This window comes from Scomber scombrus, chromosome 11 (assembly GCF_963691925.1).
Source record: "Scomber scombrus chromosome 11, fScoSco1.1, whole genome shotgun sequence".
Taxonomy (NCBI): Eukaryota; Metazoa; Chordata; class Actinopteri; order Scombriformes; family Scombridae; genus Scomber; species Scomber scombrus.
In genome coordinates this window covers 11,040,765-11,053,752 of record NC_084980.1, presented here as the reverse complement: position 1 = coordinate 11,053,752, position 12,988 = coordinate 11,040,765, and the positions used below count along the sequence as shown (strand labels likewise).

Genomic DNA, 12,988 nt, shown 5'->3' with positions numbered 1-12,988 from the left:
TCTTCTGTATTCTGAATTCTTGGTCCCTTGAAGGACCTCAGGTCCCCCCTCGGAAACCAGTTCTTGTTAGCTCCTCTGACAAGCAATTAATCACTGAGTCTGCTAACTCAACACTCTTTTTAGTATTTACTGCTTTTAGTACAATAAACCTAAACTTAATAACCAACAGAAGATGGCAGTCAAGCTTGAAAATAGTCATATATCTACAAAGTCTGCCTTGAACATGAAGTCAACGGCAGGTCAAGTATTTTTTTCTTGAAGAAAAAAAAAGCAAAAAACTACAACAAATGCATACCATGTATATTCTGATAGGGTGCTTTTTATTTCCAGGTCACACAGAACTCGGTGCTTTTATTACACCACAATAATAAAACAAGGATTTTATTAAAGACACATTTTGTCTTTCAGCCAAATTATTTCACCCAAGCACAAAAAAATTTAATGAGCCTTGTGGAGATATTGAGTATCATTTGGTGAACTTCATGCAAGGAAAAATAACTGGGTGAAACCACCAGGCCTATTTTCATTCAAGGAGGTAGCACCTTGTTTGTAGAAGGTCAGTTTCCATTCATGATCAATTAGGTGGGAATGCCAATCCTGACCCACACCCAGTATCACTGGTTAACCCAATACATAAGTTCTTGGTGGCTTGGCGAGCACCACAAGCATTTCAGAACCAATGTCTGTTTCTTGAAAGTCTTACAGGTCGACCACAAAATCCTGCTTTCCAACCAGGACCATTAATGTGCAAGTGACTTCCGTCCCTTCAACATGCGCCGTAGAATCACCTCAATGCCGCCTCTTGAGCTCAGTCTCTTGATCCAACCGTGGGTCCTCTTGCGTTTGATATTCTTGGGCTGATACTCAGTACCTCTTTTCCGTGTTCGTACTTGCTGGTATTGCCACGGAAGCTGCTGGAATACTCCTGAACCCTCAGCTTGTGAAAAGAGTGGCCCACATCTGGAAATCTGAGGTCCTGCAGCTGCTCTGGGTACAATCCAGTTGCTGAATAATCTAAGGTGAGTGCTGCCAGTTAATACAAGGTTCCCTGCAGGAATGCTGAATGGAAAAAAACAAAACAAAACAACTATTAACAAATGGTCTTCTTCAATATCAACACATGAGCACTGTAATTAAAGTCAAGTTGTAATACATTATGTTGAAGAAATTTATGTGTGGTTCTCATGCACTGTTGCTGCCATGCCTTGGTTTTCAATCGATATATTGATGACATTTTGCATATAGATTGAAAATACATTTTAAATGGTACTTTCATTCATAACATCCTGTGATTCACACTTAATCAAAATCTGTCATCACTTGAGCTGTGTTTTATACATTTGAAATGTCCTACAGAACAAGACAATATGGTAGACAATTAGAGGTCATCTAAAAACACGACGTGTAGAGGTGGAAAATGATACCATGGAGGAGTCATTTATGTCTACAAGATTTCATGGAAAACGGTTCAGAAGAGAAGTGTAGATCTTTCGTTGTTTTAAACGTGTTGAAAAGTGCGCTTCTTCCTGGCTGTTTGGCCGTATTTTGATGTGGATCTTAAAAGTAAAGAATTCAATTGATAAGACTACACAAGGCGAACACATGTATGTACTGTTTGTGTTTTCACACCGCTGAAAGTCACCATGTAACTTAACACGGTCACTGTTTGCTAAACCCTGCTAACACCTGCATTAGCTAAACTGCTGTAACAGTAACTTATGACAACTTACGTTATTAACGCTTGTGTTACACAATATATGTTTTCCCGATTTAGGACTGTCAGTGTTTTGGTTTGATTAGCTGCCATTACAGTATGATTTGATCAGCTATTTATCACCTAAATATAGTTTCCAGCCAGTGTTTAGCTTACCTAACCTTAGCTACCTGCATATTCATTATCAACTAGCCACGCTGCTAACGGACCGCTAAGCTAATGCTAGCGTGTCAATGTTAGCATGTTGAACAAACACTGTTGGCTTTAAACCATCGTACAAACACATGAATGGTGTTACCTGCTAATGTGAGTTAGCCCACGCAGTCGGGAAATAGACGACAATATAGTATTCATCTTGAGATATTTATACAGTTGACATGGAGAAGTGAATGTCACAGGTCTGCTAGCCACCCAACATGAAGCAACGCGATTGGCTCAGAACTTTCAGCCAATTGAAATGCTGGTAGCTGGTTGTTTTACTCTTTTTTTAAACCCTGTATTTAATTCTTTACATTGAGTCCAGCCGACGATACTGATTTGCGCCAGGGATAATCATTTTTACTACATTACATTACTGTAAGTGCAGTTATCAATGTACATTTAAATCAATTAATCAATCAGTGCATCATTACTAACAAATATTGACCCCCTTCATTTGCTAAATAGATAGGCCTACACAACAGTCAAAAACTATCCCTTGCTGGGATGTCTACAATTATTTGAAAGGTTATGATGTTTGTGTAAAATGTTTTGCATATGAGGATTTACACATTGCGTATGTTCACAGATAGTAATATTACTCAGGCCCAGTTCTGGCCTGCATAATGCATGGTCCATTACTGGTGGCCACAAGTTAACCAAATAAACTACAAGTGGCCCTAAGATGTATATTTTGGTCATTCAAATTTCTTTTCAGGAACGAGTATTGAAAAACAGAAACCAGTTATTGGATTTTCGTTTTAAAATACAAAAGAAATTGAAATACGAGCTGTTTTTATTTTTCGTGGTCAAAAGGGATGAGCAGAACTTTTAAACGGGTTTGACTTTTTTTTCATATTTAGAATAATAAAAAAATAAAATCACTGGCAAACAGAAACAAAAAATGACCTGTTTTCTCATATGCTGAGACCGGATGTCGTCATCAAGACGAGCGCAATAGAAATAAAAAATGTTTAAAAATCCTATCCCTGTCAGGGAAAAGCAGTTTAACCGACAGACCTTCATATGTATCTATCAAAGAGAAAGGCTGCAGGTGGCGCCAAATCATGAATACACAAAACAAAACAACAGATCCCCACTGACTCACTACAGCTGAAAAAACAGCTCAGATAAACCAAATAAAAACCTTCCTGGATGTACTAATCTTACTTGTGGAAATAAAACATTCTCTGATTAGACAGTCAAATTACCATGCAGTGGCGAAATATTGAATTTTTGAAAATAACAAAGTAAACCTATATACTACCCAGATCCTGAATCAGACGAATTAACATTATTTTACACACACTGACAGGGGGGGAACAAGGGGTTATAGTAAATGAAAATTCAACATTACCGAACAGAGCTGGAAAGAGGGGTAAAATATCTGAACAATATTTAAGACCAGGAGAGGATTTAACTTTTAACAAACTTAAGTGTCCTTGCATTCCCTCAGTGTTGAGCTGCATAACAATCAAAATTAAAGCCGCAAGCGGCGATGGCGGGCCCTCGCTCACCCATGCCACCGCGGGCTGGAGGCATGGCGGGGCTGTGGCGTGAAGCAGAAAGTGAGAAAAAACCTGGAAGGAGGCCAAAAATGCAATGTTTCGTTCATCCAGTAGGGGCCAGTCACAGGTAGTTACACATATGGTCTGGTATGGTCTGGTGTGGTCTGGTGTGTTCACGGCAGCCACTCATCAGTCATGTGAAGTTTGGAGTGAATTGGACAAAGCATGAAGGAGTTATGAGAGGTTGATGGTTCATCCACCAGGGGGCAGTAGAGTGTAACAAAACACAAGCGGTTGCGTTCAGGGTGGGACAGTGATTACACATGTGAAGTTTTATGGAAATCGCACAATGATGATGTAAAATATGGCACTTCCTGTTTCCACTAGGGGGCGACACGAGTGAGATCGCCTATGAGCGAATGGAGACGTTGAGGTCGGCACCCTGGACCTGTGTACCAATTTTCATGATGATACGAGTTCAATAAAGCCATCAAAAAGCCAAACGTATTTTCATGGCGAGGAATTGATGGTCGCCGCGTCGCCACACGGATGCCATTACTCTTAGCTTCACAGTGTTCATAATGTAGCTTCACCAACTGGTTCTGCATGAAGTTGATGGGGCAAAGTATGTAATTTTAATGAATCTTAGTTAACTTCCTGTTACCACCGGGGGGCGCTATGAGTTACGTGGGAAGTTAATATATCGGGACGTTCAGGGCGGAGCCATCATCATGTCCAGCAAGTTTGAAGCTGATTGGATGAAGTATGTGGGCGTGAGAGCCACTCGTATGTACATGGCGAGCACGCCAAAGTTAGTTGAGCCCTGGCAGACACGCCCTTTGACCTACGGATGCGCAGAGCACAACTTAAGCTCAGCTAGGTCTGGAGATGTTGCGTACCTAATTTGAACTTGATTGGGCGAACGCTGTGGGAGGAGTTAATTTTAGGCAGGAAAAATCAAAACCAAAATGGCCGACTTCCTGTTGGGTTGAGGTCATGAGGTCAAGAGGCTTTTTTGCATATGTGGGTATAATACATATGTGTACCGAATTTTGTGAGCATAGGACAAAGTTAGCAAAATTCCCTATGGGCATTTTTGGACTTTGTAGGGGGAGCTATTCCGCCATTCTGCGTCGACCATGTGCGACCACCCAAAAATAGCGAATTTCGGATGAGGCCGGACGTCCGTGCAAAAGTATAAGCATTTTCGCATTTGGGAAAGGGGCGAAATTGGGGCACGAAATGTCGGAATAATAATAATAATAATAATAATAATAATAATAATAATAATAATAAACATTACAATTTCAATAGGGCTTTCGCCAGGCGACTTGCAGTCGCCGCTCGGGCCCTAATAATAATAATAATAATAATATAATAATAAAAATAATAATAAACATTACAATTTCAATAGGGCTTTCGCCAGGCGACTTGCAGTCGCCGCTCGGGCCCTAATAAACATTACAATTTCAATAGGGCTTTCGCCATGCGACTTGCAGTCGCCGCACGGGCCCTAATAATAATAATAATAATAATAATAATAATAATAATAATAATAATAATAATAATAAACATTACAATTTCAATAGGGCTTTCGCCAGGCGACTTGCAGTCGCCGCTCGGGCCCTAAATACATACAAAGTTATTAAATAATATAAAAAAAGACATAAAATGTGCAATAAATAATATATTCTAAGTGAGAAGAGCTGCCACAACTATAAATTGTAAAGTAAAGGGAATGAAATGAAACAAACAAAACATTAACCTGGAATGTGTGAATGTTCAAACAGTAAACAGTGCTAAAATGTGTAAGTAGTAAATGCAGTGCAGGAATACCCGGGTTCATACATTTCATAAAATACACTGTGTACATAACATGATGACCTGAATACTTTAATGTACTTTTAGATCCACCCTATTAATTCAGAACAGATCCTAACACTCCTCCCTATTATACAACTGATGATGTGTCCTATAATACAATAAGAGTGATTAAACAGATCTTAAAATAGGATAGGAAATTGGACTTACCCTAAAAGACCTTTTGGAAGTAATAATTTAAAGACACAAACAAATAGGACATCAGATAATTAATAGGAAAACAGGCATTTTTTGTGTCTGTTTGCCAGTGATTTTATTTTTTATTATTCTAAATATTAAAATAAAATAAAATAATTTAAAAATATCTGCTCATCCCTTTTTAACCCACGAAAAAGAAAAACAACTCGTATTTAAATTTAATCATTTTTATTTTAAAACGAAAATCAAATGACCACTCATTTCTTGTTTTTCAATACTCCTGAAAAGAAAATTGAATGGCCAAAATATATACGGATCCCCTAATCTGAGAATAAGAGAAAAGCAACCCATTTGACTCACACATTGGATTACTGTGTAGATTGAAGATCAGTGTACTTTAATTCATGAAAATGATGAAACATTAGGTGTAAATTAAGTATATTTTGAGATTATTGTCATTTTATAGTTGTACCCAACAGAGGAAAAAGGTAATACAAGATTTATGCAGGAGTACACTTTTAACTGATTAATTGGCTTAATTGATTTTTGGAAGAAGAAAAAAAAGTAAAAACACGTGTGCGTGACATAATAAAGCAATAGCTGTTGTTTACACACGCCCAACAATACTAGACAACACAGTTGTTGGCAGCACACAGACACGCCGCCCCATAAACGTCACAGCTGGACTACCCTGTGACAGGCACAGGGCTGTCACAGCAGGGCTGATTTGAAGCGGTAATGTGAGTTCAAGGGTACCAGAAGGACAGCACGTCTTAATCCAAAACTTAAAGGTCACGTCTGCATCAACTGCAACAGCCTAACACGTGTGTAGGCGACATTTTCTGATGAGACAGTTCACATGATTTCTAATCAGGTGTACACTCTGAAATGGGATAACACAGGCCTGAATACGGCCATATGTTAGCCTGTTAAGAAAATTAGCCAGACTATCATTTTATCATTTCTGTCACTCGTCCCTGATCGCATGCACGCGCACGTGCGTGCGCATCTAGCTGTTGTATCAGCCTTAGCAACAGAGACACGAGGCTCTCCCATTGGCCTCCGCTCAGCCCGCTGCTGTCCTCTATTCGCCTCCCTCACTGCCACTCAGGAGGGAAACTGCCTCAACACTGCTGCGGATACAGGGGTAACAGGGCTGGGTAGGGTCTGGCCTGAGTGCGCAGTGGATGCTGACCGAGAAAAAGACATCGCCGTTTGTATTCGTTATGGGTATCCTACTGACATGCAATTGGCACACATTTATGGATGCATGCGTTATTATCAATCCAGTGCTGCGTAGTAGCAGTGTAATGAGGCTAATTAGAAGCTTTTCCTATTTTGCAGCATCTCTAGATTAGATAAATTGTTGCACCAAATGCAACGTTTTTCTCAGTTCAGTGTTATCGGCCCTTGACTTCAATCTGTTTGCTGCAGACGTGTAATCACCTTAAACATCAGTAATTCTGCAGGTAAGGAATCGATTTTGTATGCATTATGTACTGTAATTAGCTAATGCTTATTGTGTGGGAAAACACTGCACCATATTGCATGCATTTGTCCTGCGATAATGCACAAATAAGCAAACTATCGATAATATGAGCAAAGCAATTATGGCCTAAACCTGCGCACTATTTTTAATCTTTCGGTTATTTGTTACACTGTGCAGGAGTTTTGACATATTAATTGAAATTGTTACATAAAATGGTTCTTTGTTTTGTTATAGTTCTTATTTTTGTCTTACTATTGTAAATATGCCCTGATTTATGATATGATATTTGAACCTGTAGCTTCCTACTGCGGTTATATGGCGTGATGTTTTGAAAGCCATTGGCTTGTTGAACCCTCTAAGCAATAGGACATTTGTGCAATAAACCTTTTTAACAGAAAGTGGAATATATCAGGTAATTTTTCATGTGCAGATGTCTTGTAGGAATGCGCCACACTGTAGGTTACTGTGTATTCTCATGTTGTGGAAATAGAGCAGCACACTGTGTACCTAATGTGTGTTACTGTAAGACTTGGCAGACATATCAACCTATATTCTGAAATGCAGACAAAAATTAACATGCTTGAGTAACCTTCAGCTTGTTTGGGTTTGTGGATTTCAGGAACGGGTCAACTTACTCCCCTCACTCACATTCAAATCCTGGCTGACCATTTTTATCGATAGTAGGTCAGCGGGATAATTTAAATGACAGAGCTGTTGATGGATGCTGCTCTACCTTGTTTTGTGTTGATGAGGTGTGGTGGCATCTCTATGGCAGGGTCAGCCAAGCACAAACAAGGTAAGGTGCCAAATGTTCACTACTGACTCTCGTGAGTGACCACCTCTTTATACCTCCCCACTGTGTACATCTTTACCTCACCACATTTCAGGTGTAGCTGATGTGGCATGAAAGGCCAGTGTAGCCACAATATGAAACACATTTTGAGCATAAAGCGAGGCTTGCTGCAGTTTTTCAGATTGACAGCTGGATGCAGCTGCAGTTTTTAGTGTCTGTTTGCTTCTTGCTTCGATTCTCTATTTTAATGTTTGTGGACATGACAGTCAACATTGGCTTTGCTCCACTGTGTAATTGGATAGCACTTTATGCACTGACCTTCAGACCGTCTTGCCACAGCCAACAATAACAACCAACACATGCACACACATGCCTGAAAGACCCCTCAGTCTTTCAGGCATGCATTGCTATAAAATATATGAAGTAGAAGGCATGACTGAAACACGATCATGATCTAAAACAACATGTTACATGATATACTATGAGCAGTAAACTGAAGTCTGCCCTCTCTGCAGTGATCTAGATACTGCATTCTGTTTCACTGTTTCTGTAACCAGGAAACAATAAAGCCTGGCCATGTAGATGTGACACTCTGGTTCCTAGAGATAATCAGTCTGTGTTCATATGAAAAGTGAAGACTAATGATGCTCTATTTGCAAGACAGCTTAAATGCAGTTTAGCTGTGACTGGACCTGAGCAGGAAAACAAAGACGTTTTTCTCTCATCTCCATTGGAAACAGTATAGTTTGGGGAACATCTGTTCTTTTATAATGAGACATTTTGTGTGCACAGTCATACACCAATGACTGATGTTTTCTATTTATATATATCCTGATTCTGACCATGTCAAAGGGAAGGGTTATTAATAGCAAATGTCCAGGTCGTCATGTGAATGGTGAGTCTTCACTGACATTGAAACTACAAGACAAGTACTGTTTTTATGTTGTGTGTTCATGAACTTGGAATCTCTGAACGTTGAGCCGCTTAATTGCTCAGGTGAGTATGTTATGAAGGCTTTACAAAGGCTAGACATACTTGATGTGGTATTTTGAATTTGCATTGTGGTCTGGAGCCTGTTAACTAGAAAGCATCCTTGTTATTGGCGGGTTTCATTTTACCAGACACTGGCTGATGAAAGGATTAAGAAGACCATTTCATTGTAACTGCGTTGCTTGGAAACAGCTTTGGTCCACTTTCATAGGAACCGAGCTGGGTCCCAATTACTTCCTGTTGAGCTGTTGACATTTGCAAACACTGCGACAGGAAAGAAACTTGGACCTATTTAAAAACTGTAAAATGTTACATAATAATGAATGCTGCAAGAGTTGGGTATTAAGCCTCACAAACTTGTCCTGTATTCAGGCATTGTCTTTTTCTCTATTTTGTGCTTATGCATTATGTGTTTTTTAATGATAAGCTTTGTTATATCTGTGCATCAAGTATTTCTCATAATTTCTAATGTTTGATGTTTTTTGATGTTATACAGGGAAGCACCATGCTGACCAGTATCACTGAAGGGATACTGTGCTGCCTAACTGGGAAGGCTGCCAGTCTGGTCTTACCCCTGGAATCGTCAGAACCCTCTGATGGCTTTGAGTTTGTGGAGGTGAAACCTGGGAGAGTACTGCGGGTGCGACATATCATCCCTGAGCGTCAGCCAACAGTAGCAGAAGAGCAAGTTGCAGTCAAGGAGAAGACGAATGGGGGTTGTGATGATGATAGCTCTCCTGAGGATTATAATAAGGAGAGCAATACAGGCAGCAGTGTCCACTGCAAAAGGAAGATCACAGTCTACCGCAACGGCCAGCTGGTGATTGAGAATCTTGGTGATGTGTTACACTCCGAGATCCTGCAGTGTCAGGACGGGGATCTGGAACCCTGTAGTACTGTGGAGGTGGAGCTGGCTGACTACAAAGAAATGCCATCTTCTCCTGACCCCAACCCTGTTCCTCCTTCAGTTCCTCCACCCCTTGGAGAACAGAAACCTGCTCCACCTCCACGCCGTCGCCGCCGCAAGCCCAAGCGCACAGTGCTGATCGACTCAAAGAGGGTGATCTCAAGCTGCAAAGGGACACACTCGGACGTAGCGCTATTCTTCGTTCATGGTGTGGGAGGTTCACTGGACATTTGGAGCAGCCAACTGGACTTCTTCTCTCGGTTGGGCTATGAGGTCATTGCGCCGGACCTGGCGGGCCATGGAGCCAGCACTGCCCCACAGATTGCAGCAGCTTATACTTTTTATGCCCTGGCAGAGGACCTGCGTGCCATCTTTAAAAGATATGCTCGTAAACGCAACATTCTCATTGGCCACTCATATGGGTGAGTGCTTTAGGATTTGTGAGATGCTTTTGTTATAAATCATTCACCATTGGAAGTGTCTCTGAAGCTATTCTAAAGCTGATCAGAGTGATTTCTTTACTCTTATATAAATGTTATTTCTTCTTAACACCTTTTGCCCATACCATTATGTCTTCCAGAGTGTCATTTTGCACCTTCCTGGCCCACGAATATCCCGACCTTGTTCATAAGGTAGTGATGATCAATGGTGGGGGTCCCACAGCTCTGGAGCCTAGCCTCTGCTCCATCTTCCAGCTGCCATCTTGTGTCCTTCACTGTCTGTCACCCTGTCTGGCGTGGAGCTTCCTCAAGTAAGATCTGCATTTGTACGGTGCCAAAATAGCCACCAGAAAAAAAAAAGACACATCATATAGTAGCTTCCAAAATAGCATTGCTTATAAGCATTACAATAATAGATTAAAAAAACATACTCTGGTACTCTCTCAAAACATGTGATCATCAAACAATTAAAGGTAATACTAATACCTCCTCTCTTTGTCCTTAGAGCTGGATTTGCCCGACAAGGTGCCAAAGAAAAGCAGCTGCTGAAGCAGGGCAATGCCTTCAATGTGTCTCCATTTGTCCTGCGTGCCATGATGAGTGGCCAGTACTGGCCTGAGGGCGATGAGGTCTACCATGCTGAACTCACTGTACCCATCCTTCTGGTTCATGGCATGTGTGACAAGTTTGTGCCCATGGATGAGGACCAGCGCATGGCAGAGGTACATCACATTTTGATGTTTTTATGTAAATCCATTTCTGATTTCTGATGTTTTATTTAAGATTAAGTGTCTTCTTTATACTTTAGTTTGACCTATTGTAAAGTTATGCATTTGTTTTGGCTGCCTTTCTAGATCCTCCTGTTTGCATTCCTTAAAGTCATTGAGGAGGGAAGTCACATGGTCATGATGGAGTGTCCTGACACTGTCAACACCCTCCTCCATGAGTTCTTTCTCTGGGAGCCTGACATGTCCAGAAAAGACAGCTGCAAGACAGACACAGAGAAGACTGTCAGTGACACTCTCCAGACACTGAAAATCAATAATCTAATGGACAAATAACCAACAAGGAGTCCAATTTCATCACAGAACCAAGCAGAAGGCCTTTTTCGACATGTGTTCTTAAGGCTGCTCCTAGGCTGAGAGCTGTTACATACAGGGCCACATCTTAAGGATGCGGATGGCCACTGGTGCTCCAAGATAAAGCAGGACTTATGGCATTGTGCCAAGTAGAGAATGACGGAAAGAACATAAAGATGAGAGGAATGGATGCAAATACACAGTCAGTTTCTGCTTTGCTTTTTGATTTGAGTTTGTGCTCCATCACACGATGTTCGCAAAATGACACAACAGTTAGAGGTCAAAAGGACTGTGTCCATTTGTGATTTGTGAAATGTTTCTGGTGAAGAACTGACTACAACAAGGTACAAGAGGCATAAAATCCATGAAATGGTGTCTGAATTCCCTTGCCTTTGTCTTACATATTCTGTGAAGTACTGCAGACCTTCTATTCTACCTTCATGAAGCATTGAGCCAATATTACTTCTGCTTTCAGAGGAAAACTGGCAACGTAATATGTAGTAAACTGAGAAATCACAGATATGATTTGCAGTATGATGACGATGGACAGCTTATAATACAATTTATGTGTTGATAATATTTTATCATCAAAACTGACTGGATGGTAGTGGGAAATTGGTTAAAGACATTAAATATATACAGATATATCTATATACATGCAAAATGTAATTAATTGCACTAAATGCATATTTAAATTACATTATGCATTCAAGAAGAAACACTTATTCATTGCTCATCTGCAATCCAGCCTCCTATTAACCAACTCAAACTATGTGCAGTGTATGCCATCTGAAACATGAAGAATGAACTCACAGCTTATGTCAATTAAAATTGGCTCATCTATTTCCAAATTAGAGCCATTTATTTTCCGTATATTGACCTCTAACATAAACTCTAAAACCAAAAAGCTATGTGTCTATGTTAAGCACAATGTAACCACTTCATCAGTTCATAGTTGCATGAAAACGAAATAATATTTTAATTCCAAAAGGTTGTCCTCCTTTATCCTAGCAGCCCATTCTTCTTCAATAGCGTTAAATATCCAAAGGACGCAAAGTACCGGGGCTCTGCATGAGTTCAGAAAGAGAGAGAGCTGCAATATATTGTCATATTGATAATTTCACAGTGCACATCTCTTTAATCAAATGAGTGTTCCTCTTTATGTGTAAGTATTACTTTGCCTTTAATCTAAAATAACAGCAACTGCCATAATACCTTGTGGTTGTACTTCAAGCTGTTGTGTCTCTTAACTGATTAATGCAAAACCAGTGTGTTCCCCTACTACTCTCCAGTCCACCCTGTTTATCTGATGGTGTAAGACTGAAAAAATGAGCTAAACATAATGCTCAATGAAAGACATTCATTCATGGATGTTGCTTTGTCCCATAGTGGGACTGTAAGGTGCAGGTTAAAGTCTAATATGCTCTCAGACAGTGCTTATCAGTTGCAGAAGGTATAAACTGGTGAATTTGAAACTGAGTGTCCAAGGCTTAAAATCAAATATAAGTCAGCCAAAGGAGAAAGTCCCCTTAAAAAGAGGGACATTCATACTCATCATGTGTACTGTCTGTTATATATGCATTTTGACAGAGAATGGATGCAACAAGACCGGTTTTATGCAACGGAACAAAATGGAGAGAAATAGAGTGGAAATAAACTGAACTGGCACTGATGCCAGACCTTTCCAAAAACCAACAAGTGCTGCTGATGCAATGTACTGTACTATACGTATGTCTCCTTTGATGTAAAAGGTTAGTAAAACTGTATGGACTACAGGGTGCACATGTACTTCCTCTTATGCTAAAAGTGTGCATATACAAATTGTCAGTGCTCCAATGTGCTATATCTTTT

The 12,988-nt window shown here is 40.2% G+C and overlaps 2 protein-coding genes across 2 annotated transcripts; one reads left to right on the top strand and one right to left on the bottom strand.

Annotated features, from left to right (window-relative positions):
* Window positions 1-299: 299 nt before the first annotated feature.
* mrpl34 (mitochondrial ribosomal protein L34) lies at window positions 300-2,131 on the bottom strand. The gene is made up of 2 exons (XM_062429229.1): window positions 2,013-2,131; window positions 300-1,059 (listed from the first exon to the last, which is right to left on the bottom strand). Exons 1-2 carry the CDS (start codon window positions 2,066-2,068, stop codon window positions 741-743), a joined length of 375 nt encoding a protein of 124 aa, XP_062285213.1. The 5' UTR covers window positions 2,069-2,131; the 3' UTR covers window positions 300-740.
* Window positions 2,132-9,216: 7,085 nt separating this feature from the next.
* abhd8a (abhydrolase domain containing 8a) lies at window positions 9,217-11,119 on the top strand. The gene is made up of 4 exons (XM_062429195.1): window positions 9,217-10,040; window positions 10,199-10,369; window positions 10,564-10,780; window positions 10,913-11,119. The coding sequence occupies exons 1-4, from the start codon at window positions 9,217-9,219 to the stop codon at window positions 11,117-11,119; spliced, it is 1,419 nt and encodes a 472-aa protein (XP_062285179.1).
* Window positions 11,120-12,988: the final 1,869 nt, after the last annotated feature.

Coding starts and splice junctions, on each gene's coding strand:
- mrpl34 (XM_062429229.1), bottom strand. CDS start 2,068: ATGAATACTATATTGTCGTCTATTTCCCGACTGCGTGGGCTAACTCAC. Junction 1,060..2,012: donor GGGCTAACTCACATTAGCAG/GTAACACCATTC, acceptor TTTTCCATTCAG/CATTCCTGCAGGGAACCTTG.
- abhd8a (XM_062429195.1), top strand. CDS start 9,217: ATGCTGACCAGTATCACTGAAGGGATACTGTGCTGCCTAACTGGGAAG. Junction 10,041..10,198: donor CTCATTGGCCACTCATATGG/GTGAGTGCTTTA, acceptor TATGTCTTCCAG/AGTGTCATTTTGCACCTTCC. Junction 10,781..10,912: donor AGGACCAGCGCATGGCAGAG/GTACATCACATT, acceptor CTGCCTTTCTAG/ATCCTCCTGTTTGCATTCCT.